The 26631-nt window shown below is 48.3% G+C and overlaps 1 protein-coding gene across 4 annotated transcripts in view; it reads right to left on the reverse strand.

Moving 5' to 3' along the window:
• Positions 1-26631, reverse strand: part of Sse (extra spindle pole bodies like 1, separase) — a 56425-nt gene that overhangs the window by 18837 nt on the left and 10957 nt on the right. For all 4 annotated transcript variants that reach the window (XM_077706190.1, XM_077706193.1, XM_077706192.1 and 1 more), the window contains exons 7-19: positions 25803-25981; positions 22129-22233; positions 20999-21145; positions 20550-20706; positions 18951-19115; positions 17812-17943; positions 16048-16287; positions 15116-15374; positions 14872-15025; positions 9831-10989; positions 7708-7969; positions 2713-2828; positions 561-667 (exon numbers count right to left, since the gene is read on the reverse strand). In XM_077706190.1, the coding sequence (XP_077562316.1) occupies positions 561-667; positions 2713-2828; positions 7708-7969; positions 9831-10989; positions 14872-15025; positions 15116-15374; positions 16048-16287; positions 17812-17943; positions 18951-19115; positions 20550-20706; positions 20999-21145; positions 22129-22233; positions 25803-25981 (3182 nt within the window). The remainder of the gene's footprint in view (positions 1-560; positions 668-2712; positions 2829-7707; positions 7970-9830; positions 10990-14871; positions 15026-15115; positions 15375-16047; positions 16288-17811; positions 17944-18950; positions 19116-20549; positions 20707-20998; positions 21146-22128; positions 22234-25802; positions 25982-26631) is intronic.

A 26631-nucleotide genomic window follows, 5' to 3' on the forward strand; every position in this document is an offset into this window, starting at 1 on the left:
ACTTTAGGGCTCATACACCCCCCCCCCACCTCTCGTCGGATACTGCATACTTTGGCTACAGCAGACGTTTCTTTCTGGATTCAGAGGGCCCGTTGTAACGGGCGTAGACTGTATCGGCAAGCCTGTCGCAATAACGTAGCCATGTCCTCTTTGAAAGGGGACCATCATCCATCATCAGCTAGACCATCATCAGCTAGACTTGGTACACATACGACATGTTTCTGCGGCAAGCTCAGGGCGCGTTCATTGCGCAGGAAATTAATAAATTCGGACTTTGACGAGAAACTTCAGGGGTGTAATCATTACGCGACTGCGATCATTACGTGAGTAAATACGGTACACACCCTGTCCAAGGGAACATTAAAGGGAACATTAAAGCAAAAAAACTAGCCATAAAGTTAGCAAACAACCCTCCTGTTAAGTTAAATGAGCCTTCACTCCGGTAAACTTTAAATGAATTTTTCACACGGTCACTGCGCTAGCGTTGGGTGATTGTCCCCACTTTGGGGTGGCAGGGCACTCTGTCAGGAATGACACAAACGCCTGGTCAGGCCCCTCACTTGAGCTTCCGGTGGAGGTACGTGAGCCCAATGTGCTGCAGCGTGACAGAAGCGGTTTGACTGAGGTACCACAGGGACGCATCCTTGTGGTCCTTGGCGTGCTTCTCCTGTGGACACAACACCACACGACAGCATAAGTACACCTCACACAACTGCAAAGCATCGCATTTGCTCAAAGCAATGCAAACAGCACAGAAAAAAGAGAGCTAGAGTCAACTACAGTCGATTTTAAATAAGCAGTCAATCATGATGCAGCAAAACAGAGTTAACGAACAACTTGCTTGAATTAGAATAGCCTGTTCCCTTGTCTATTTTTTGAGATTCAGCACAACATTGTGCAATAAATTCATCACAAACATGCTCCGCTGACAGAATTCCAACAGTAAATAGGTCAAAATAAACAAGGTCAGAAACAAGAAAAGTAGTCGAATCGCTGTCGAATCATTTGAGAACAGACAAGATAGCAGTTTCAGAAAACAATCCCCCAACGGTTTATCTCATCTTCTCATCTGCATTACACAGCAGGTTGCCGCTACTGCCGCACTCTCCCCACACTGCCACATGAAATTCGACATCCGATCAATGACATTAAAATATGGCAAGCCACATGCTGGGAAAACGGCTGACCCTTCAAGTATGCTTAGCACCCCAGACTGTTTTAGATAATGCTCAACTCCCTCATTCCACACCAAAATCACAGCAGCTAACCGTCTTCATAGAAGGCAGTACACATCATCCTATCTACACCCACTGCATGGCAAAGGCCTCTCCCGTCGATTTCCAATTTTCCCAGTCCTGTGCTAACTGTGACCAATTGTGCTAACTGTGACTAACTGCTAACTGCAGTACACATATACTGCTCAAAATAACCGCCAGACTTCTCCTACAGCAGAGGCTTCTCCAAATGAACACCTTCCAATTCCATCTTAGCTGTGCCAGCCAAATCACTCCTTTCCCTCAAGATTCCTCCACCTCATCATCCCCCTAGTCTACCTCTGCTTCTAATGCCACCATCCAGTGGCATTCTGTTACTGGAACGGTTCAAGCATTTTTTATTTTTTCTGCGCATAACATCTCCTTTCCGATGTGGAATTGGGCAGGTCCAGTGATTGAAAACGAAGAGGAGGACATAAATATTCCCTTTTCTTTTACTCCCATCCTTACATTCATGATGCTTGCTTCGTGCTGCCATATAACACGTTTCTAGACACGTGCCGAAAACCAGAGTATACTTGATATAGGAGTCGCGAAACTCCATAGGCCCATGCATCAAAAAACGGCCCTACGACTGGTCCACTGCTTTGGATTTTCCGTACAGTGGCGCCATCTGTTGGTGACAAAATAAACTATACTATGTGCTTCGCCACTCGACGACCCGGGCAAAAAATGGTGTTTCAGTGCTAACAGAACTTTGTTGTGCTGAAGAAGCCCAATGTGTTCAACCATGCAAGTGTTTTGTATGCCTTCGAAGTAAGAAGAGTGGAAAAAAAAAAAAGCGACCGTGTAATCACCGAGATGCGTCGTCGCTTACGCATTGTTGTCTGTGGCGCATAATCTGCGGTCTTCCGGTGGCAAAAAACGGTTAAAGATTTTTCTTCTATGGCTTTATGCAAGCTTGAAAGGATTATTTAGAGCCACTTGATCAGCTACTGGATTAGTTTTGGCATACAGTGTGCTGTAGGTCACGCGACAACTGCAAATTTAGTACTTCAGGTCAGGCCTATGTTGCGCGCGAGTGCCTGCACAAGCAGAAATTGATCTGGGACACAAAAAAAATTGCAACATAATAACCGGAGTTAAGAAAGCAATGAATAACTTATTAAAGTACAAAAATGAATTATGAAACTTTATTTTTAAAATAAAATTATAATGTTAAATTGTCAGTTTGAATAAGTAGTGTGTTTTTTGGATAGTGCGTGCGGTGGCCACGGTGGTGCTAGCATGCACACGATTCAACGTTGGGGGGGGTCCAGGTGAGGGCTGTTTTTTGAGATGGAGTTCCACAACTGCCTACATCGAAGAGCTCTGCCGAAAACATCCGCACCAGACAAGCACTTGGCTGGCGAGAGCAGAAACTTCTGCCCCAGCAGCGAGCTCAGCCCGTGTCCTGGACCAACAAAATAAACAGATGGGCGAGGGTGCCAGCTCTTGCCTGGTGGTCGAGAAGGCGCACCATGGTCCTGCTCATCTCAGCGTACAGTGGGCACGGGGGGAAGTGGATGATCAGCTCAAAGGCGTGATTGAGTAGCGTGATCATTTCGTCGAACGCTGGAACAGAGCAGAACAAGCACTGCACTGGTGCACAGCCAAGGAAAGCGTGAAAGTATGCACACTTAGAAAAGTACACCACATGCCAGTGTGTAGGCTATACATGCAGACCACACAGCTGCACTAGTTAGAAAGTTTGTTAGCTCTGTCACGCCTCGCAGGGGTGGAACAGGGTACAGGCGTTTGGAAACAGTCCTGGGAGCAGGCAAAATTGCCTTTTGGAGCAGGTTTGGAGCAGCCGGAAAGGCCGTTTGTCAGGGGGTCGGCACAGGCTACTGTGCCAGCCCCCACCAATCGGGCTTGATCTATTTACCTACTATATTAACTCTTTCGTTACCACGCCTATTCAAATCGATCACCGGTGATCGATGATTTATAATGCCTATTTCAACATGTTGTAATCGTTTCTCGTACACCTAATGCGGCCAGTGGTTAGTCTAGGCACTGCCCTTTTAGAATCAGTTTAAATTTTCCCGCTCCGGCGACATTGAGGTTTTCGGCGGCGTTTTTTGTGAGCTGAGGTGCGTGTGTTTTTGAGGAAGGGGGCGTGGCTGCTGCACTTGAGAAAAAAGGATGCAGGTCGTGGTTAGGCTGCATTACCATAATATTTTTTTTTGTCAAAAGGCTCCTGGCAAGTCAAATACCAAATAATGGGGTCAGCTTTGTAATCCGACAGCATTGAGAGGTGATAATTACTTGAAAATGGCCCCAGCTATTCACTAATGATCTTTGGTTCGGACAAAGGGCAGCTTTGTTCTCCCAAAGCTTATTTCTGATGGTCCCCCGCATGTCTAGCAAGTGTGCCTGACATTTTAAACCAGTTTCCAGCAGTTTCGGTTTCGTTTTCGCATTGCAAAATTCATATTTGGCGCTACTACGCAGTTACTCAACTACAAGCTCATTTGCCATGGCGCTTCCGTTGCCCGCTACTGCTCCTCAAAACAAGCATGCCTCTCGCGCTTACACTTTATGCCTTGCTTCTGCGATAAGAGCTTCCGCTGAAAGTCAAACGATAACACCAAGTCGTCGGGTATCAGTTCAGACGTGGAGAACGCTTCCAATTGGCCTTGAACACTGCCAGCTGTTCACCGGCCAGTTTCGGTTTCATACGAGGGTATTTCCGGAGGTCTCGTGTCGCTTCTTAGTAGTACTGTCTATTCTGACAAAGTCTCCAACAGCCTTGTATTTGTTTCTTTTCAAAATTGTTAGGTAGCGCTGCAATGTAGTAGGCTCGTAGTGCTGAACTCGCTTCACAGCCCGACGGCGGCATGGTGAAAGCTTGCTGGGCATGATTCTAGCGCATCGTACCTTATTCCTGCAAGCCGGGCTACCATAGTGAGTCAGAACATGATAATAAACCGAAAGGGAAATTCTGACTGATAAGTGATCATCAGAACGTCAACAAGCATCCACCAAAGAGTTTGGTTCTCAACTCCCAGCGGATTTTTTCACATCGCTTGCTTGCCTTCAATATTGTGCCGGTCATAATCATAGACAAGGTGTTTTTACATCATGTGGAGGCTAATTTGGGCCTTTAATAATGTTAAACCACCAGATTTCTTCTAGAGAACTATCCAAAATAGCAAAACTTGAAATAGAGGTTGGGCTTCACCACATGGCACGGGCACCACGTGGGCTAACATTTTCTTTTATATCCGACAAATTGTACTGCGCAACTCAATTTTTTTTTCTAGAACGAGTTTTTGAAATGTCTACCTACAAAATGTATATTCTAAATTTTTTCTACTACTGGTGGTTTATTATGCACAACTTAATTTTTTCTTATTTACTTCAACGCTTGGACAAAAATTTCGAATTCGATAATTTTTTTCACAGTCATTATTAAGGAAAACATTATTAAAGCTGGTGTCGTTGGAAAGCGCGTGGCATAATCTGCATTTTATGTCACAGCAATGTGTGCCTAACCAATATGTATAGCACAAAAAATGTTTTGTTAGACCCTTCAAAATTGGTCAATTTCCCGTGGTAACGAAAGAGCTAAGCCTTATAGTGTGCACTAGAACCTACTCCGAACCAGGAATGCAGTTCTTGAACTATACCGAGAAATTGACAATATGCAGAGTCATATACCTTCGGCCTCAGCGAGTGTGCCGCGTTATCACCATTCAAAGGGTAAACCTCACACGCAGAGTCAAAGGGGATCAGATAACAGGCCTCGCTTCGTGTCCGGTAGACGGTAGTGTAAAACAAACTCACAGCGGCATTCCGTAAAACAAGATGTTTGCTTGCATTTTTTCTAACAGCGGTTTCAGTGCATGTGCAGCAGGACTTAGCTTTGTCTTCTCCCGTCACGGGATTTCGAGTCGACGTACGTACGCCGTAGACTACGTAACGAGAGAGTGTTAGAAGGCATAATTAATGTTTGACCATCCTCCACATAAGCAAGGCTAACCCCAAAGTCCACAGGCAAAAATGAGCAATTACCTTACAACAAAGGCGAAACAAATTAACAAGCGACGGAAAAGCATCCAAGACCCTGTTTGTTCAGCACGTGCCGATACACTCGCCAAAAACAGACTAAATTCCAGTTCACCTCCCAATAAACTACAATCTTTGTGGGGACCCTTGTTTCCCTACACCTCATCCACACATGTTTTGGCGAGCTGAGAGCCACCATTTTGGGCAGCTGGTGCGTCACGTGAGTCGTGACCTCTTCGTGACCCCATGCGACGGGCTGAAACGGCTCGCCTTGAGCGCGTGTGCACGAGGCAAGGAGGACCAACATGTCGCCTTCCTTTGCACCCACCCTCTCTCAGGCCGTGCGAAGACCTCTCCCTGACCAGGAGAAGACCTCTTCCACGCGCGCGCAATCTGCCAGGAGTCGACTGGGCCATTTGGTCGGAATTGGTTGGCTCGGTAGCGACTACTCTGAATGCTCAGATGACGGTGAACCCAATTGGGTCCAAAGGACTCTGCTAAAAGATTCTGTCCTGACCAGTTGCAAGGGATGCCTTCCCCGCTCCCGCAGTTGAGATGACAGATATCGAGGTCTGGGTCCCGCGGCTTGAGCGAGCGAACGGAGCCACTGTCTCCCCGCAAGCGATAGTCGTGTTGTCTGGTATATCTATCTGCCAGGCAATAAAGCCTCACTTTGAATTGCCGGTGTCTGTCTACCGCATGCGAGTACTCGAACCTGTGAGTGAGTCTTTGGATTTCACTCGGGCTGGTGTACGGCGCGTAGCACTTTCTCTAGTGAAGCTAGCCAGGGTCTTCTGCTATCCCAAACGTTAGCCCACACCTTTCATGCGAATATGATTGTTTTCTATATGTTTGCGATTTGACGCAAAAGAACTCAACTCACTTTGGTCATTTTCCATTAGCGGTGGCACGGCGGCCGGCACCGGTTACTAAAACCGTGCAGATGCGACACAAAGAAATTCAAAGCGAAGGCGGAGAAGGTGCATAGTGCCTGCGGCGTAACAGCTAAGTAAAAGGCAACATCCACAGCCGCTCATAACCTTGATGAAACTGAAACCATAACCACATTGAAACCAAAAACACGATGTTTCAGCCAAGTTTTTGGGCATGGCACATCATGGTGGTCGTATGTCGCGGCTCAATTCGGGCTCTGCGGCGCAGGGCGGCGCTGATAAACAAGTTTGGCGCAACTGGCACAGTTCGGTGCAGGATGGCACTGGTAAACAAGTTTGGCACTCAATGGTGCAGCGGTTCCACCCCTGCGCTTTTGGTAAGGCACAGTACAGAAATGCAAAGGGAAAAAAATTAGAACGTAGTGTCTTCTCGTCACTAAATATTGCATTGAAACAAGCGCACAGTGACATGTGATTGGAGTCCAAAGTATGCGGCCTCTCGATGATGTGCACCCAAATGTGCACGTTTATGCCTCCTTCATGGGGCCTACTATCATCAAAAATCCAGGCATGAATTGTTAAAACCAGCCCACCGCACGTCAGCGCGCCTAAATCACACCCAGCCAATAGCACACTTACCCGGTCGAACATCGGCATTCACAAGTTCATTCTTTCCCAATGCAATAACCCTTTGGAATTCGCTACCCGACAATATAGTATCATGCACTGACCGCGCATCTTTTCGTAAAAAATTGGACGACCATTATCAACACTCCGAACATCAATGCTGATTCATAATATAGATCCTTAATAGTTGGAAACTGCACAATTGCTCTTGCTTGTCTTTTCTTTTTCTGTGCTTTTATGTCCTATAACTGAACATGTGTATTTGGTAATTTGGTATTAGTTTTCTCTGATCAGCTTTTTTTGTTTTGTTGTTGTTGTTAATTGTGCTGACTGATGCATGTCAGTCACTATTTTTGTTTTTTTTTTCTTTCTTTTTTGTTGTCTTCCCTATATGCATTTGCCCCCCCCTGCTGCCTTCGGGCCCTTAAGGAACTAATAAATGAAATGAAATGAAATGAAATGAAACAGAAATGGACACAGTGAGCACCTCACAATCTGCTAGGTAGTTTTCGCACACCTCAGCAACTGTCCGAACAACGTCGCGGCTGTGACTCGAGTTGCTAAATAAAGTTTGTTCTCTCTCTTATTCTCAGCAACTGAAGCTTGTTCAGTTCAGCGAGATGAGCGAACTAAACCTTCCCTTTTTTAATAGCATTTATGCTCACAAAGGAGGGTAAGAAAGCTCAATATACCAACAACTACACTGACATATGTGGATCCGTCTTCCATTGCTGAAAACTGCTAGGTGCTCATTCCACGTGCAGGCCGTGACCCAAAGAGTGGAAGAAGCCCTCACCGATGCAAAGCATGGAATAAATCCTCAGTCAGGATCAAAATGCACACCTGAGACTTCTGATTAGCAACGCATCACTAAAAAACGAACCAATGGCAATGGTGGAGCATAAGCATGCAATGCATACCCTCGGGCTTGCAAGCTGCCAGAGGTTCCTCAGGAAACACCTGCTCCTGCTGCACATGTGGAATGCTTTCGGGAGCCTCTTGCTGCGACGATCGTGCCACTGAGGCAGCTGCCTCCTCCTCATCAATAGTGTCCAGCCTGGCGGCTGCAGCTGCCGCCCTGTCAACTGGCCGCGACTCAGCAGCATGCGCACTGGCAGCAGCATCCTCACTGGTGTCGGCAGAGACCAGGTCGGTCTTGGCAACTTTCCTCTGTGCCCGCACCTTGATGGGGGAAAAAAAGAAAAATATGGGGAGGCATTGGTAAGATCGAGGGGTGTGGGGGCCCCTGGTGCATACGCTACAGCATGCGCAGTTTGTCACAATTGCATCACTAACACGACGACCAGACGTGCACCCACTGGTCAATACTGTCACTGCCCTCTAATCATGGTGGATTGCAAAACTGCTCTTCAAGGAGGAGAAGAGTCACTCTACTCCTCACTTGAGAGTCATTCTACTCCTCTACTCGTCTCTCACAGAGGCTCCAATGATCGTGTGGATTGCAGTGCTGCTTCTTGTTCTGCTCAGTGCGCTAGTGATGAATGAGGTGGCCTCTTATACGGAGTGGGTCGTGGTCATGATCACAATGGCAATGGGAATGCTGTGATGCATATTTAGGTTGCAGCTAGGCTTGCAACAGATACATTGCAACTTAAGAGCCACAGGGTACTAGGACAGGAACGTCTATGTAACCTTGGGTTGGCAGCTAAAAGGGACACTAAAGTGAATTATTCAAGATTCTGTTTTTGCTTGCACTGCGTAGACTGGCTCAAAAAAAACACACTGTTCATCGTTTATCCGGGCAATCAACTAGTATTTACCATATTTACTCGATTCTAAGCACATTTTTTTTCCCAGATCATAAAGTGGGGGGGGGGGGGGGTGGGGTGCTTAGATTCAAAAAGCATAATTACCGGGACTGTGCCCGCAAGCAGTCAGTGCTTATGGCAACACCATGCCAATGAGGACTCGCCAGCGCATCAGTGTCACTCTGGACGCGTTCTGTGACCTCGCTCGTGGAGCAAGGAGCATTAAAGCGTAAAAATGTTGAATCCAGCATAGGAAACACTGCCCAAAAACTAATAAATCACTTAAAAAAAAAACCCACTATTCGAGATTCGAACCTGTGACTTGCAAAACAATACCTAGTGCTCCAGACCACCCGTCCATAAGCCAGCACTGCCAGGGGTGGAAATATGAGTATGTAATGTATAGCCAGTCTACTTTTTTATTTAGTTTTAGCATTTCAAGCAGCTTAGATTACTATTCCTTCTTGTGCAGTAAGCGTCCCCCAAATTCCCACATTATCTCATGTCTAGCGACTGCATTCCTTAGATGGAAAAGCATTTGCAGATGCCTGGTCGTGCTGCTGACCACTGTACTAGCTCACCGAAGGCTTTCCGAAGCATCCTAATTTTATGCTATACGATAAAAGTTTCGGTTTATTTTAATTCCATAGTGTCTTCACTGACTTTTAGATTTTTCTACTAGCATACCAATCAGCGAAGTATTGCATGTGTGCTTGTGTGGAGCGACCTGCTAACAAACTTCCAGCCTTCTAACGAACTAACATTCTTCCAGGCACGAACGTGCTGTGGCTAAGTTTCCACTGAGCGAACGAATTGCGATTACCCGCCGGCAACCGGCCACTGGGCCGATTGATTCTGTAGGAGGGTCGGGGGACCGTGCAGTAGCGCAGTTAAGCCAAGTCACCTTGTTCTGAAGCCAAATGAAAAGTCATAGAAAATTGGCAAGGAAGATGCAGAGAGGAGGAAAGCATTTTCAAATTTGTTTTTCTACTGAATAATGTCGTGCAAACGCAACGAGTGTGGTTGAAACATGGCCAAGAGACTCCAGACTACAATTTGGGATAGTAATCTCGCAAAGTTCACATATCACTTCAGTGTCTGTTTAACAGCTTGTGGTGGAAAGGCTGGGAGGAGTGGGGAGAACATGCTTTTCTCAACTTCTTCCGTTTTCACATCTACAAGGGTATGAACACAGAAGATTAATGCACTTTTCAAATTTGGTTCTCGCTCAGCAACATTTAAAAAACAATAAGACGAAAGAAGGCCCAAGTCACCTGCTTTTTGGGTTTCCGAAGAACCTCTGGCGGCCTCTCTGCACGGCCCGCCATCGGTCCGTCGCCATCGGCTTGCATAGTCGCCGCTCTCGTCCGAAGTGCTCTTCTCGGAACACTGCGCTGGCTCTCGTCAAAGACGGTGAACTTGGCCTTGTCCTCTCGGCTCTTTTCCACAACGGTGGGCTGCCGGGCGTTGTTCAAGCTCTTCACGTAGAGGTCCAGGGGTGTGTCTCGGCGGGGCCTCGGGGCGTTTGGGGCCTTGAGCGCGGCCGTGTGCTTCTGGGCCGGCCTGGGAGGAGAGAGGGCGGCGGGGTCCCCGAATGCCGCGGCGGCATGCTCGCTGGCGTTGCTGAGCCAGAGCGTGCCGTTGCCGCGGCCGCCCAGCCGGCGCGTGCCCTTGGCGGAGGTGGTGAGCAGCAGGCGGACCTTGTGGTGGGCCAGGTGGGCGTTCAGCTGCCACTGGGCCCTGCTGCCGCAGTCGTTGATGGAGGCCAGCCGGAGGCCCTCGTTGACACTGTCCAGCGCGGAGGCGTAGCTGCCACGCTGCAGGTGGGCCTCCGACAGCCGCAGCATGACGGTGGCCTTGAGGCACAGCAGCTCGCCCCAGATGCCCGTGCTCTTGTTGATGCTGCAGTGCAGGGAGCGGCCCAGCTGGTGCCGCACAAAGGAGCCCACCTGGGCGGCCTCCTGGGCCAGCCGCTGCTGCAGCGACCCCACCAGCACCAGCAGGGACTCCAGGCCGCCAATGGCCGCACCCACGTCCCCGACCGTCACGTACAGCAGACACTTGAACAGGTCGCACTCTATCCACAGCTGCCGCGTGGCGTAGAACTGGCACAGGTCGCAGGAGCAACTCGCGTCGTGCGCCTTGTCCAGGCGGGGCACAGATGGGGTCAGGTGGGGCCCCATCTCCCGCTTGCAGAACAGCTGCACTGCCAGAGAGTGGCTCACCACCTCACGCCGTGCAAGGGGGCAGGCGTCGGCAATTGTGTCATCGTCTTGGAGACCTGTCTTGGGGTCGTCTGCACGGAGCAGTTCTGGCAGGCTGAAGTTTCTCAGGTGCAGCATGAACTCCACGCCAAACAACTTGTGCTTGGCATCGTTAAACTTCTCGCATAGCAGATCCAAGTTTGCAATAAGCAAAACCAGTCTGGCACATCTGCGTTAAAGGGAGAGACAAGAGAGGTTGGTCTGATGAAAGGCTACCTTCTAGTTATTTTAGGCCAACTCGTAAATGCAAACCTAGATGGGAACTTTCAACACTTTCCTCCACACGACATCAAGATGAGCAGTTAGACAGAAAAGAACCATGGAAGCTAACTGCATATGTCTGTTTAGACAGGCTTTAGAGATTGTGGCCTTTCTACCCATCACTGTTCCATTCAATTTTGTAAACTTGCATTTTCATTTGCCCATTGCCTTCCACTCACTCTTTACACAGTGCCTGCTTTAGGCATGGTGTGGGCCTTATGGTGGAAAACCTACCTACTGGCGTATGTAGCCAGTAACACTTTCTTGCTCACGCCTATTCAAATCAATAGTAGTTCATCGACGCATTCAAGTTCAAATTTTGATGTTTTCCTATTCGAATTTGGCGCTTTCCGAGTGCGCCTCGAGAGCTGAAGCCATCTATCGAGTACTAGACACACCTACACCCTCTTTGCTTTTTTTGCTTTTTAGGCGCCGATATTGTAAAGCGCCGCCTGCGTTATGTGATGGGCGCTTTGAAGATGCGGGATGCAGCAATGGCATTAACATCACGCGCAACCACGATGTGAAAACGCCACATTTTTAGCGATTTAAAGGAGCCACGTACACAAAATACACGATTGTTTTATTAGAAAGTTTTATTAGAAAGATGTCCGGCTACAAACGATACTTTATTCACTGAGAAATCATTCAATTTAGCCCATTGCAGTCCGTTGTCGGGCCAAGCCCGACATGGGTGTTTAAAAGGGTAAATTTCGAGTTTTTTTCTCTGCGATGCGCCCGCATTTTTCATATACATGATGCGCCATCTCTTGAAAGATGAGTGAACTTTGTTGAAGTTTTTGTCCTTTTGCACTAGGGTGCAGCACAAGGTTCAGCACGGGCATGGGATCCGCCAATATAGTGGAACTGACGGCTGTGCCACTCCTCGAAGCCACTTGAGGGTAAGTCTGGCTCTCTAAAATATGCATCCAAACATACTTTGTGTTCCGACACAAAATCTTTATAACTTCAGTGGAATCCAGTGCTCTTGAGAAGCGTCGCGCATTGCTCCATAGCGTTAATCTGACACAAGCGCCAGGCTATCTTGAAAGCGATAACGCGTTACAGCGCGGTGCATTTGGCAAAATATCCCTGCTGTACATTTCCAGACCCTACACACCAATGTAAAACCGCTGTCGTCCCATAGGAAGCAGATATTTTTTAAAACTACAGCGTGAAGTCAAAAACGAACCTCCCTGGCAGCACCTGTCGAAGTCTGAGGCATTTCAATGGTGGCTTCAGCAGAAATGAAATCTAACGAATCCACAATGTTGTTAGTCATCACTGCTGCTGGGGTAAAAAAAAAAATCAGCCACAGCAGCTGCCGATGTCCCTGCCACATCTGTCCACTTTTGCGGAGTGCGCCGCGAAGCAGACGCCATTTTCACACAACTCGCCGCTATCGCGGGTTCAAATTTCACTCTTGGCGCCATCTCCGCACGCGAAATGTCAGCAAAACATCATAAAATAAAATAAAAAAAGGAGTTTTCAATAAATAAGCCAGATGGCATTAGTTGTCTGCTAGGCACCGTTTTTTAGCTTTTCGCGGTACGTTTGAAATAAGCGGAACTCCATGCCCGATAGCCTATGGTGTTGTACGTTCCGGTTCAGTTCCGGTTCGACAAAATCACATACCGAACCGGTTCGCGAGCTTGAACCGGTTCGCGAACCGGTTCGGATGAGTTGAATTATCACTGAAATTAGAAAAAAAAAAACATTAACTAGTTTAAAATGATCGTCAAATCAAAACACAAACAAAAATTCAAAATGCTCCTGTTCCCCAAGGGCAGTGGCGCAATCGCAAAGCAAACTTTAAACAATTACAAGATATTAGAAAAACATATGAAGCGGCGACGATTTACCACCTTCTTTCTCGCTCAGACTTTATGTTGTCCGAGCGACTATTCATAAAGCCACCGCCAAGAGATATGACTGTGGCATATATTTTCTGTCCTTTCCTTTTTTGTTGAAATCGCAATTGTCGCTATGCAATCGCCCATCACGCTAACCTTTAAGCCCTAAATTTAATCCTGCGTACTGTCACGTTCAAATACCAGTGCTTAATACCAATGGCGCACATTTTTTTATATTTGTAACAAAACAGAAAAATCCTACAACAGGCACATAAATACTACCGATGAATTAGAATATTTGGTCCCCCTGAATAATTTGTTACCTGTCACCTTATCGAATGTGTTAGCCACACGTCTGTTAAAAGTAAGCTTTAGTTAACGCTCAGTCACTGCATTATTGCTCTGACCACTGCAATTTCTTTTGTGATACCGAAAGTGTGCATTACAATCAGTATGTCATCGTACCGCCTGAACCCCTACCATCATTCCGTGTGCTACATTGCGGAATCTTATAACAGATAATGCGGTTACAAAATGAAAGGGAAATTTGACACGCGGAGCATGAGATGGGACTTTTTGGGTAGACGCTCTTTAATTCGTCCACAGCAGTACTCCCCTTCGGAACAAGTAGCAGTAGAAGCAATGTAGTGAGTTGGGCAAACGGCTTAGCCACTGAGCAGCTCCTGCGGTCACACTTGTCAAGTATTAATAATTTGCAGGTGTCGGACTTTTTAAACAAATTATGAAATACAAAAAGTTTGCACACATCGGGTGTGAGCTTTCGCTGTTGCGCAGTGGAGCACTCCTGCAGCCTGATTGCTCCAATGAAGTCGCAGCTAGGGAAGAGCAAAGTCGTTTTATATCCCCTGCAAGCTGCCGAGAATGACATTTCGTTTGGTCAGCTTGCACTACGCTCGCGCTTCCAGCAGCAACAGACCATTGCTACAATGGTGCTCATTCATTTCCCCTGTTGTTATATAGAGCGTGATATTGTTCAATTGTCTGGAGGGGAAAGTGCGCGAGCAAGTACGAAGTTGATGGTACGTGAAAGAAAAAAAGGCCTGAATTGCATTGACTGTGCAATATCAACAACAGAGGGTCGAACCGTTTCGGCATGAACCGGTAACCGTTATTTCTTTTTTCGGTTCAGTTCTGGTTCGGGTTCAGTTCCGGCAAAAATACCGGTTCGGTTCCGATTTTCGATTCGGTTCGGTTCGGTTCCGGTTCGACACCCTGGTTGTAAGGAAATTAAAAATGGGCTCAATTTTAAAGCATTTCAATGTGGAAGGAGAGCCATTTGCCCTGAGTGGGGTCTGCAGAGTTGGGCTGTGATTTCCCCCAGAAAGATAGATTCAAGTCAAGCATGGCACGGAAGGTGCTCAGATGATCTACAAAAGAGTTGATGACCACATTCCCATCTCATGCAGTGGCAAATATTTTACGATGGTAGTGGCAAAGGCATCACAAGGTGTCGACCATTGAAGGGTACAGGCAGAAGGGGTTGCTGGCACGGCCCCGTTACCTAATGCAACTGATGCTACTACCATCCACGAGACCGAAGCAAGAGTGTGAAGGTCTACCCTTCCACTCACTCTCTCTGTTCACGTCAGCACAGGTATGGTCCACGAGTGAAAATGACGTGGGCGGACAGTGAGAGGCATGTCCCAGAGGAGATTACTGAATGAATGTAGGGTTTAATGCGACGACGCAACGCAGGCAATGAGGGCGCGCCATAGTGGAGGGCTCCGGATTAATTTGGACCACTTGGGGATCTTTAATCTCCGCCAAAATCTCGAACACACGGGCGTTTTTGCTTTTCACCTCCATCAGAAAAACGGCTGCCACGGCCAGGAATCGAACCCGTGTCCTTGTGCTCAGTGGTGCAATGCCTTCGCCACTGCTGAGCCACCGCGGCGGGTAGAGGAGGGTACGCGTACCTGGTTGCAGAGACCAACACTTGGGCCTTGCGGAGGTACTCCTTGAGAAAGGTGTAGGCTTCCCTGGCTGCCCCAACGCAGGTGAAGAGCTGCCCCAGCAGAGCGGCCGAGTCAAGCAGGACTCGCTCCAGGGTCCACACGGCAACGGGGTCCCCTGCGGTGCAGAGGGAACCAGAAGTTTGTGGCACTACCTGCCGCCGTCACCTGGGCCAGCCAGGGCAGAGAGGGGGGAGAGGCAGCTCACAGGGCTCTGTGCCGGCGGTGTCGCTGAAGTGGCGCATGACCCCCTGGGAGATCCTGAGCGCCTCCTGGGCCAAGGTGATGGGGGTGTCCGTGCGGAGGGCCTCGCTGCTGCGGAACAACCCGCTGATGGCCCTGGGCAGGAGCGCATAGCGGCACACCAGGAGCTTCACCTCCGCCATGAACAGCAGCGAAGTCTTGTTGCTCTTCTGCACCAGGGGGTGCTGGAGCAGCTCCGCCAGCAGCTCAAAGCCTTCCGAGTACTGGGGGAGAAGATGACGATGTTAGTGGCGCAAGGCCGCTTGGGCAAAGAGCACCAAAGCAGTTGTTATATATGAGAAATGAAGAGGTTAACACTAAAATGGGTGAGGAGAAAAGTAAAATCAGTGAAAGACAACAAGGATGGCTGGTGTAGAAGGCCAGTTTGTGATTGTGCGTGGAAGGAAATTAGGTATAAAAATTTTACTTCCGCTATATAGTTAAAAGCTCTACACAAAACATCACACAGGAAAAATGCTGGGTGTGGTGGGATGTGCTGTCCGTAAAGTTGGGTGAAGTGTGTGTCGTATTGTGTTGAGTGCTTTGCATTGAAGTACGTGGATCACGGATAGGTCGTCTCCACACCTGCTACACAGGGGTCTTGGAGATCCCGTGAGCAGATAACTAAACTAACTTCTGTTATGTGCATCAGTGGTGTATGCTCCCAAGAGTGGCTTTATAACGTCTAGTTTGTTGTCCGTCTGTTCATTCCAGTGTGCTTGCCATGTTTTGCGAAGGTGTTGTCTGATGTGTGACTTAAGGTCAGTGTAAGGTACTGTTGTTATGTTCACTGTATTCGTAAGAGCAGCAGCGGCAGTCACATGCACGGAAATGCTCAATCCCGTATCACGGCCTCCTCTGGCAGCCACTGCAACCGGAGCTGTGCTTGCCCCTCACCTTTTCCTGGTGGTAGAGCAGGTGTGCCCGGGCCAGGACAAAGCGCAGCCGGGGCAGGCCCTCGTCCAGCTGGGAGGCGGCCGCCTGGGCCTGCTGGGCCACTGCTGCCGCGGCATCCACCAGCCCCAGCTTGGTGAGTGCCTGGACGAGGACGGAGGACGCAAGCACCTCCTCCGACCGCAGTCGCCGCTCCCGGGCCACGCGCAGCCACAGGGTCACCGCCTTCACCTCCTCCAGGAACTGCTCAGACGGGGGAGGAAGAGCAGAGCACTTTAGGGGCTCGCCTTGTCGTCGCAGCTTGCTCGCTGGACCCAAGTAGAGCCACACGGCGTTCCGTCATCGCAGCGTAACCCACAGGCTTCGAAAGCCAAGCTGTTAATTTAGTCATAACCGTTCAAAACTCGTGAACTGCTGGCGCCTGTCACACATCTCCCCGTTCTTTAGCGCAAAGAAAACTGCGGGTACATTTGAGGCAAAATATACGTAATTAACCGACATCCCTGCATTCATTTAGTTAGGAACGCTCGTTGGGTTGGTTTTTACGATAGTAAGCGAAAAAAGTGGCAGTGCAATGCCGGCACACGCGGGAGGAAAAGTGAGCACAAAAAGAACAGAACTCCCGCTGGCGCAGTTTCAGGCAGGGGGTGCGCAAGCACTGCGAAGGCGGGAAATTTGAATTGCATTGGGTGGTAGCAGTGAGTGGATAGCAGCGCTAGAGCCCATTACGGCGAATCGCTGCTCTGCACTTCCGACAGCTTTTACATTGAGTGGAACAGCTTTAAGTTTTTTCAACTCGGACCTCTGGCGTGTGCCACGATCACAGCACAGGCTTTTGTTTGTAAACGGCACCACTGCTAGCGAGCACTGGGGGCGATGCAACGGCAAGAAGGGCTAGCAGAACACAATGACAAATGTGCTAGTCATGCAAACGCGGTGCTTCGGGGGTGTCAGGCAGCAATCCTGTACCGTGCCTCAGTGCTACTATGTCTTGTAAGACTGCCTGTATGTTTTCGCATGCGCTCAAGGAAAGCGCAAAGCCAGGTGTGTACGAGGCCACGCAATGAAGCTCCAGAACATTTGCGCACAGTGTCTGATGGACTCTTGTCCCATTGCATCTGGTCATCTGGTATGCTATGCTGCTACTTCAGAGTTCCCCCGAAACACTGCCACTAAACGCTTCCACTCTTTCCTTCATGCCTGGAGGTACTTTGAAAGCTATTCTTTATCATCAGAGCACAGTGGCTCTCCGTGATTTGCTCATCGCAGCAGGTGCCTCTTCTAGTCCCTACATTGCTTTTTTCTTCAAGGGGGCACATGGGTCTTTGATCAAAAACATTTTTTACAGTTATAAAATACCGGGAACATATGTGGTTTTTTATGATTGTAGATATAAAATTTGTTTTTGCGTAAAACGACAATATTCAAATTTATTAAAACTTTTGTATTTTATTTTGTGACAGCTTTTGTAATTAAACTGCTGGAGGGATGCAGCTGAACAGGTACCTGTGAACTGTGCACAAATAAAGGAGTGCAATAAGACTAGCATCATCATCCTATCTGGTCTGTAAGAGAAAACACGACCGTTTGAACTTTGGGCCTAAAAGGCAAAACCAGTTGTCCTGGTTCTTACCTTTCAAGCCCAAACTTCAAATGGTTTCTCTGGGTACTTTCAAGAGATATTCCAATTTGCTTGTTACATCCATTATTTCGTTATAGCCCATTTTGTTGAAACGAATTTTAACTGTATTTAAAGCATAAGCATACCCTGAAGGATGAAGCATAGACTTCGGCGACCACCTTGACGTGCTCAAAGAACCAGCTCTCTACAAGATCCCGAAACGGAAGGCTCCACTCAGAGGCAGGGCCCTGAAAGGCTGCACACCACAGCTCGAGGATCTGGAAGGAGAGAGAGAGAGAGCAAAAGGATGAAGCAACAACCCGGGAGGCGGTGGCATATTTTTCCTTCCACACTCACACAGTGGCTGACCTAATGGCTTGTGAATCCTCCAAAGAAGACAATAAATAAAAGGGGTGACAGAAGCGAGGAAAGTTGAAGTTGGCCTTGGAACCCCAGTGGTTTGATTCCATTTATAAAAACAGAAATTTTAGTTTCAAACTGGAAAGCTGTTTCTCTTCGCTGCTGTCTACATGTGTGCACCGACTGTGAGAGCCACATCCGTCTGGTGCTGGTTGAGTCTGCCGTTGGGTGACTACCCGTGTCAACGACGGCACTCCAAGGCTTGCTAGCATTCAAGCCTGTGTACACAAGTTTTTCTGCAGACAGCTGTATCCTCAGCTGGAACCAACCACAAACCAAGTACGTTGGCACCGGTAAAAAAGCCTTTTTTTATTTTGCAGTGGTAGTGATGCCAAGAAGTGCTACAAATTTCAGCTTCAATTGAAGTAATTGTAGTTTGGAACTGTAATACTGACTGGACATGTTTATTCAATAGGCATTTCACGATCCATTCACCCCCCACCCCCCCTCCTGCCCCCTGCCATTGGTGTTTTTTGTCCATTATCTGCTTTAAAAGCTTTGGCCAATCCCCCAGTGGGCACTTGTTACTTTCTGTGCGTGCAACAAGGCATGCCTACCAGGGTCATACATACACTTCTGTGTGCAACACCATGCATTTACAAATGCACCAGTCGCAGACCTTAAAACTGATGTTTTACGGGCAACAAATGTGAGAATGGCAGGTCCTGCTTGTATTTTTTCTGAAAATCACTAACCTTAGACTTCATCAGCCCATTCACACAGGGCTTGTCATTTGCCAATAACTGCCGCCTACGCACTTATGGCCACAACGGAAAAACTTCCGACGCTGAAACTTTCTTGGAGCAATCTGAGGCCCGCCCAGGGATCGGACGGCACGTGTAGACTGAGTCGGGGAAACCCTCACCTGGTCCAAGAGTTTCTGGGTGGAGAGCTCGTAGCCGACGTTGATGTGCCGGTAGCTTTCGCTGGCATCGCACGAGTAGTCCTTGTCTTCAGCCAAGGCCTGGCTCAGAATGGGATCATCGCACTTGATCTCTGAGGGATCAACAGCTGCCTCTGCCACGTTCCTCTGAAGCAGGTGCACAGGACAAGACAGCGTCATCCGTGGGGCTCACTCCACCAGCCCAATGCACTCACACCACACAGGGATCCAGCCTCAAATTCACAGTGCTTGCAGCCTGTGTGGATGTGTGCAGCCGCTCAGTGGTGCATATTAGAACCGGGCACCTATGGCCCTGTTCTAATATGCAGCACTGAACTGCTGCATCCAGTGAACAGCTGTTTCCAGCGAGTGTGCGGCTGCAATCTGCTGTTGTCGCTGCTAGGCGGCGTGTATGCTGGTGCTTACGCTAAACATTGTATTTTTTCTTCCTTATTCATATGTCGAGTTTTGGAATATACGGCAACAATACCGTAGGGCTGTTTTTATCTTATCTAATTTTATCTAATCTAGTCAGTATTTCATTAATAAATAAAAACAAATAAAAACATTACTGAAGCCCCAAATGCTCGCGGTGATCACGCGGTGAGCTCAGCACTGCGCCTATTGACACAGACTACGGAAGCAGGCAGCAAGCCTGCCAAAGGAGAGAAGGCGCCAGCAAGACGAAAGACAATTTTATGCCAGCAAATAGACGGCGATCTCCCACCTCGCTGCATGCAAATGGAAATGAATCCTGAAATACCTGAACTTGCCACTCAAACCGAAAACCGAAACAAAATCATTTTGGTTTCACTCCTGAACAAAATTATAAATAGCGTTAAGTTCTCACTCCGGCCAAAAATATCGTTTTTTTTTTTGTGTTTTCAGTTTTCATTTCGTTCCATACCTGCCAGGTTCGCCGAGATGGCATTAGGGGGATCCGCCCGGGGGGGAGGAGCAAGAGGGATAGAAAAATTAGTAGCAACAGAATGGAATAATTTACATTTAAATGCATTTCTAATTTAGTTAGACCAGAGTAGGAGCTGAACTGTTTCGTCCAAACTATTAACGAGCTACACCACTGGTCGAGATAACAATGTTCGTTCCTGCTACACTTCACCAAAAGAACGGGACTGGGCTCGGATTGTGCCATAACTTGATGCTCGGAACTGGGGGCAATTTCTTTACCATGCTGAACTGCCTCTCACATTCAGCGTTTCTATGGTACTGACCAGTTCAACTTGCGCACATTGCCAACTATGCTTTATAAGTTATTACCATGTCCAGTGGTGTAGGATGTGATTGGGTTGTCAGGTAGCTCCAGCGCAATGTGGCTAGACTGGGAGAAAGGTTTAGCCAAACACGGGTGTGTATTCGGGAGATTTTTGTTTCGACCGTGCAATCGTACAAAACCATCAAAATCCGGGAAAATCTCCCAGGTAATTCGGGAAACCTGGCAGGTATGTCATTCCAACACCCTGCTGAACAGCCTTTAGCAGCTCAACAAACAAAGTGCCTCCAGGTGCTAGAAGCAACTTTCACGAGCAGGCATGTAGGGAAAGCACAAGAGCCGGTACTGACCGCTGCGAACTCCCTCAGCACGTCGACCTTGCGCATGTAGAGCCAGAACAGGCAGCAGGTGTGCAGGAGCCTGGCAATGGCCGCATTTCCCGGGCTTCCGGTTTTCACCACAGCTTCGGCGCTACTGAGGGCACTTTGAGAGATCTCCTCAAATGTCCTGCAAGGAGCAATGCAACACCACCGGAATCGTTAGCAACCGACTAAGTGCGGCTGAAAATTGCAAGCTTATGAAGGGGGTCCACTGCGTGTGCACACTATTTGTAAACATACTGTGGTAGCATTACTAAAGGTACCACGTTCATCCAGAATGCAACTCAAGTCATTCACTAAGTGCAGCAACCGCTGAACAAGGGTTAGATTAGATAAAAACAGTTCAAGATTACATCTGCAGCCTTAAAAATGTGGCAACATAAAGAAGAAGAAAAAAATGAAAAACTTGCAAGTCGTACCCGTCGAGCCTGAATTCCAAGTAACGAAACCGCCAGTGGAGTAGTGTCCTTTCAACGAGAACGTAGCAGCTTCCCAGCTCGTCGTCAACCAGTGCTGCAACTTCTTTCAGTTCTTCAAGCATGTCCAGGCACAAATCTGCGGAGAGCCTGCAACGGTGTCACCCGTACCTTCAGGAAACACAGCTTCAGTGCCCTCCAGCGTTGTCATTTTCAGATCGCTGCTAAGAGCATGAGAACGGGAAATGGTTGTACTAGAGCCACTAAATAAGCTACGCTTGAGAGTAACAACAATGACAGAAGACGGCAGCCATTTTTGTGCCTAATGCCAGAGTGGCCAACTTTTTGCTCCCTATTGCGGCCGACATTGGTACGGGTGCCGCTTGGCAACCATGACAGCTGTGTTTACTTTTTGAGGATTTCGAGACAGCGTGTTGGTGCGACAGGGTCATGCTCAATTACGCTAGCATAGCTTATTTAGTGGCTCTAGGCTTTGATAGAGCCATTAAATAAGCTACGCTTTGCTAGTGGCTTTTGGTTATGCTAGGCCACAGTCGCTCTTTCGCAGCGGGAGGTGAAGCAGGTGCTTTCCACTATTCAGCTCGTTGAAACAGCCCGGTACAGAGCAGCACGGCATCGCTACTCTGCCTGGGACTTAAAAACTCACTCTGAATGCATCACACAGCCACACTGCGCTCTGGAAGTCACGATTTATTGAAAAACGCCCACGTGCGGCAACACAGAGGCACCAGAATGTCAGCGCCCCTGGGTCTTACGGGGTAAACAAATGTCATGTGACGCGGTTCGACCAATGGCCGCTGTCGGCAGCATACAACAATGATAGAAAAGAGTGCCGATACTCTGAAACCTGATCTAGTGGCCCTAGGTGGTACCGTGCGCATGAAAACCTCAGACAAATGCACACACTCTGCCTCGCTATGAACAAACACACCCCTCTTCCACAACGTTTAAAATCTGGGAAAGAAGTCGTGTTGGTAGCAGGTAGGGTTCCACACTTCACGCTGGCAAGTCTCCTAGGATAAAGCAGGAATCGAACCACCAAGATAACTAGCAACACAGAGGCCACTGTTCAGGGAAAATTCCGCAGCAGGCTGCTGAATGCACGTGCTCACCCCTCTCTGACGGAGACATTTAGCTCAAAGCACAGCAGGGCGAGCTTCTCCATGGCAGTCAGTTGTTTTGCGAGGCCATTTGTTCCCAGCTGCTTCAGGAGGCTCCTGCAAAAGAGAGGTCGTTTTACAATGTGCGATGAGCCTTCCCAGTTACAAGGCAGGGGGGAAGAAGTCGAATGTGCAAGTTTGTTTTTCTCAGACGTGATTGATTGAGTGATTGTAGGGTTTAACGCGCCGACGCAATGCAGGCGATGAGGCGAACCGTAGTGGAGTGCTCCAGATTAATTTTGACCACCTGGGGATCTTTAACGTGCACCGAAATCTCGTACACACGGGCGTTTTTGCTTTTCGCCTCCATCAGAAAAGCGGCCGCCGTGGCCGGGAACCGAACCGCGAATTCGTGCTCAGCAGCGCAACACCTTAGCCACTGAGCCACCGCGTGCTTTACATCCCTCCAAAATGACATGCAATTTTCTAACCAGACCATTGCCAGTGTGGGCATAATGTGGACAAAATAGCTTGCATTCGTTGACCACTTCAGTCCAAAAGTGTGCACTTTAACGTTGGTACTAAGGGGGAGGCGACGAAGCAGTTTTGCACTGGCCTATAAATGAAACGACGCAGTGATGCTGTTGTCAATCGCCGCAACAGAAAAAAGTTTAAGGGACGTTAAAAGCAAGTTGGCCTGTATTAGTAGATTAGAATGTCGCAACAACGGCAGAAGTTGCTTCACACAGAAAAATTGTGAAAACAGGCATCACCGCCCACTTTCCCGCACTATAACTTGTGACATCTCGAATTGTGAATGGCAGAACCCGAATGGTGGAGCTTGCCTAAGCACAAACACTGCGACAGGGACATGCAACTGTAGAATAAATGTGCGCGGAAACTTTTGCTGAGCACAGTTCTTAAAGCACAATCCTCAGGCCGTCATAATTATCAATAGACAAAAAGCCCGCTGCAAGTGAAGGCATTTCCCCTAGATCTCCAACTGTTCTTGTAATGCCTTGCTTGAGCCCATGCTTTGCTTTCGCATTTTGTTATTTGTCCCTCCATCAAGTTGAAGGTCTTTTTGTACTTCCAGCCCCATCTCAGCACCACCCCTGTTACACTGTTAGTCCACCTATTGTCATTGCATCGCATCACATGCACACTACGTCTATTCCTTTTTCATAATTTTCATTAGCATACTACACTGCACAGGCCGGGGCCAGCCCTGAAGCACAAGCCTGGCCCGGCCCGCAGGCTGGGCTCAGGCCGGATAGCTTGCATTTTTCTTGGGACCGGGCCGAGCACGGGGTTGAACCAAAATTTTTTTCAGGTCATGCCGGCCCGATCAGAGTCCCTGGGGCCCAGCAATCCTGTGTCGCAAATTCTAAATTGACAACAACAAGTTTTCTTTTTAATCTTTCAGGTTAAGTGAGAAAAAAAAAAGCGAAGCGCAAATTCACTACGGCGCCGTTAAAAGATATGATAAAAAGACAATTGCGCTTAGAAAGCCTTCACATAAAAAAAAAACTGTCTGGGCACCGTCAGCATAGTGGGAGAGAACGAGCCAGAAAACGAGGGCACTCCAGCCACAGAGTACAACATGATTGTCGTTTCCCCCTACTCTGCAAAATAAAACAAGTAAAACAAACGTGACCTAGACTATACACTGCGTGCAGAGTTTGAAGGAACAGTTTTCGAAGTACAGCCCATGATTTTTTTTGGGTAAGAATGTTTTTAAAACAAAGACTAAAGGCAAGAAAGGACAGATGCGCAGATAAAATAATGCTGTCAACATAACTAGTGACAAAAACAAAAATGAAGTGGTGAAACTGGATGCATCGTCTGCTCAACTTTCAGCAAGGAATGGAACAACGAAAGGTGCAATATCTGTTGAAGAATTGCAATAATAAAGAAAATTATCCACTTGCTTGGAATCATTTAAGGTATGCTCAGTGCGCCTTGGTTTCCAAGACTGGAAAATCAAGTAGCAAATGAAGTTCCACGACTACCGAAAATACAGCTTATAGGTGAGGATATTTAAGTTGTACAAAGTTTGGTCCAAGTTTAAAAGAAATTTAAATCCAAGGTAGTCTTATTCGCTTTGTGCTTACGCTTTTTAGGTTAATAGCAAACTTCTTTGAGTTCATGTTTATAGCCTGTCGGACTAGGGATGATATTTAACAACAGCCTGGTGGGCTTGGGCTTACTTTATTAAATTCTGCCGGGCTCGGGCTCATACTTTAAGTTTGTCGGGCTCGGGCCGGTGCTCGCGATCAGATTTTAAAGGAGTGCTGACACCAATTTTCGGCGTTAATATTATTGCACAGTTCGCTTCCTTCACTCAACAGAATACCCCGGCTGAAATATGAGTGGCCTGCGACACGAAGAACACAGTTTAATTGGCTCTCATTTATCGTGCCGACAGAACAGCACACGGAGCGGCACTCAGCAAATGGACATCAGCGTAACATCATCCCGGGGTAGCCAAAATAAGTGACGCGGACAGCGCTCGTCAAAAACTTGTGACGTCACTTTACGCGCGCGGCCCCGCGAGCGGTGAGTGGGCGCATTCACAAACGGGTGCACGTAGCCAGAGCTACAGGCATAACCGCTGCTCAGAAAGGCCCTGTTGGCAAAAATAAAGTTCGACACACGGGAAAGGAAGCAATAATATAGCCCGGAATTGCAGTAGAAGTCGCCATCAGGACTTTTAGTGAAAGCAGTCATCGAATTTCCGCCGCAATGGTATGCCTAGCACCTTCAGGCAGCTCAGCCGTTCTGCTCCAGTGACGGCGCGGTCGAAACAACGCCCCAACCAGCCTTGACGTACGTAGAAAGTGGTGAGGTCATGCCGGGATTCTGTCATGTGCGCCTTTCGGGATGAAAGCGCGAGAATTTGCAACAAACGATTTTCAGGCCATTCAATGTAATTAATTACCGCACGCTGAAGTATTTAAAGAGCTGTTTCGGGTTCGCCAGACCCTTAAGCACCGATAAAGGCAATGAAAGTGGAATATAAAATTTTCGTGTCAGTACTCCCCTAAGAATTTGTTGGGCTTGGGCCGGGCTCGGGCTCGCATGTAAAAAATTTGTTGGGCCTGGGTCGTGTCTCCATTGGGTCAGGTCGGGCCTAGAAATTGCGGCCCGTGCAGTGCTCTAATTTGAACTATAAAACCTTCCATGAGAATGTGCCATGATCCAAGATGCTAGTTTCCTGTCCCTGAGTGTTATCCTGTCATCCTTCATTCCGTAGTTCCTTAGACTGACTTAGTTTTTGATTGATTGTAGGGTTTAACGCGCCGACGCAACACAGGCGATGAGGCGCGCCGTAGTGGAGGGCTCCGGATGAATTTTGACCACCTGGGGATCTTTAACGTGCGCCAAAATCTCGAACACACGGGCGTTTTTGCTTTTCGCCTCCATCAGAAAAGCGGCCGCCACGGCCGGGAATCAAACCCGCGAGCTCGTGCTCAGCAGCGCAACGCCTTAGCCACTGAGCCACCGTGGAGGGGCTGACTTAGTTCTTGTAAATGCTTACCGCTAAATACCGAGCAAGCGCCCCCCTTCCACATGGAGATAGTTCACAGAATTTCGGGGAGGGGGCCCTTGCCCCATAATTAAAAATGGCGGCGCGAAAATGTTAACCCCTTTAGCCCCCCCATGTGCCCCAGGAGTGCACTTACGTGGAAGCCTCGTTGCTGGCGCACATCTCCTTCCGGATCTTGACCCAGCGGACAACAGCCTGTGACCGCAGTTCGGCGCCGAGGGTGACCAGTTTGCCGACAATGCACAGTGCCTCAGTGTACTGCTTCTGCTGCCTGTACTCCCACAGGAGCAGCTCGCACCGCTTCCAGAACTCGTTCTAAAATGAGGGAGGGGAGGGTGGTGAAAGGGCACGGTCAATTACGGATGCCTGCCGTATTGCTTGCGCCGCCATCAACTGTACGTGGGGGGGGGGGTCTCCTCCCAGTGACCTGCAAGTGTTCCTGTTGTGGCATTTCAGCCGACCCTCTGCCCGCAAAAGTTCTTATTGCAGGCTCCCACCCAGTTTCCTCCAGCCTCTCATCCCTTGGTAAAATCCACCCTGAACCCCATTCCTGGCTTGCTGTATTTAAGAGGTTCCTGGGAGTGCTTGGACCTGTCAACGTCATAGATGGATTACCAAATGCCCAACAACTGAAATGCAGCACTCGAAAGGCTTGGGTACATCATGGTTTTGGAAAGCCTGAACTATCAACAAGAACAAAAGAAAAAGAAGTCAACAACACAAAGCGCTATTAATGTCAATTTTCATCTTGAGACGCACAACCTGTATCTACTAGCATGGTCATTGCAAACAATAAGATCAATACCACAAAACCATAAAAAGAGCCAACCAAACAGTTTTATTTGTTTTATGTGCTGGCCAATCCCTGCACTGTTAAAGGAACCCAAACGGCTGCAAGCAATGTTCGCAAAGTTGGCGAGCATAGGCCAGCCCGTTGAAGTGCCCATTCAAGGCCACTTAAAATT

This window comes from Haemaphysalis longicornis, unplaced genomic scaffold (assembly GCF_048455015.1).
Source record: "Haemaphysalis longicornis isolate Haplotype H1 unplaced genomic scaffold, Haemaphysalis longicornis Haplotype H1 scaffold_4, whole genome shotgun sequence".
Taxonomy (NCBI): domain Eukaryota; kingdom Metazoa; phylum Arthropoda; class Arachnida; order Ixodida; family Ixodidae; genus Haemaphysalis; species Haemaphysalis longicornis.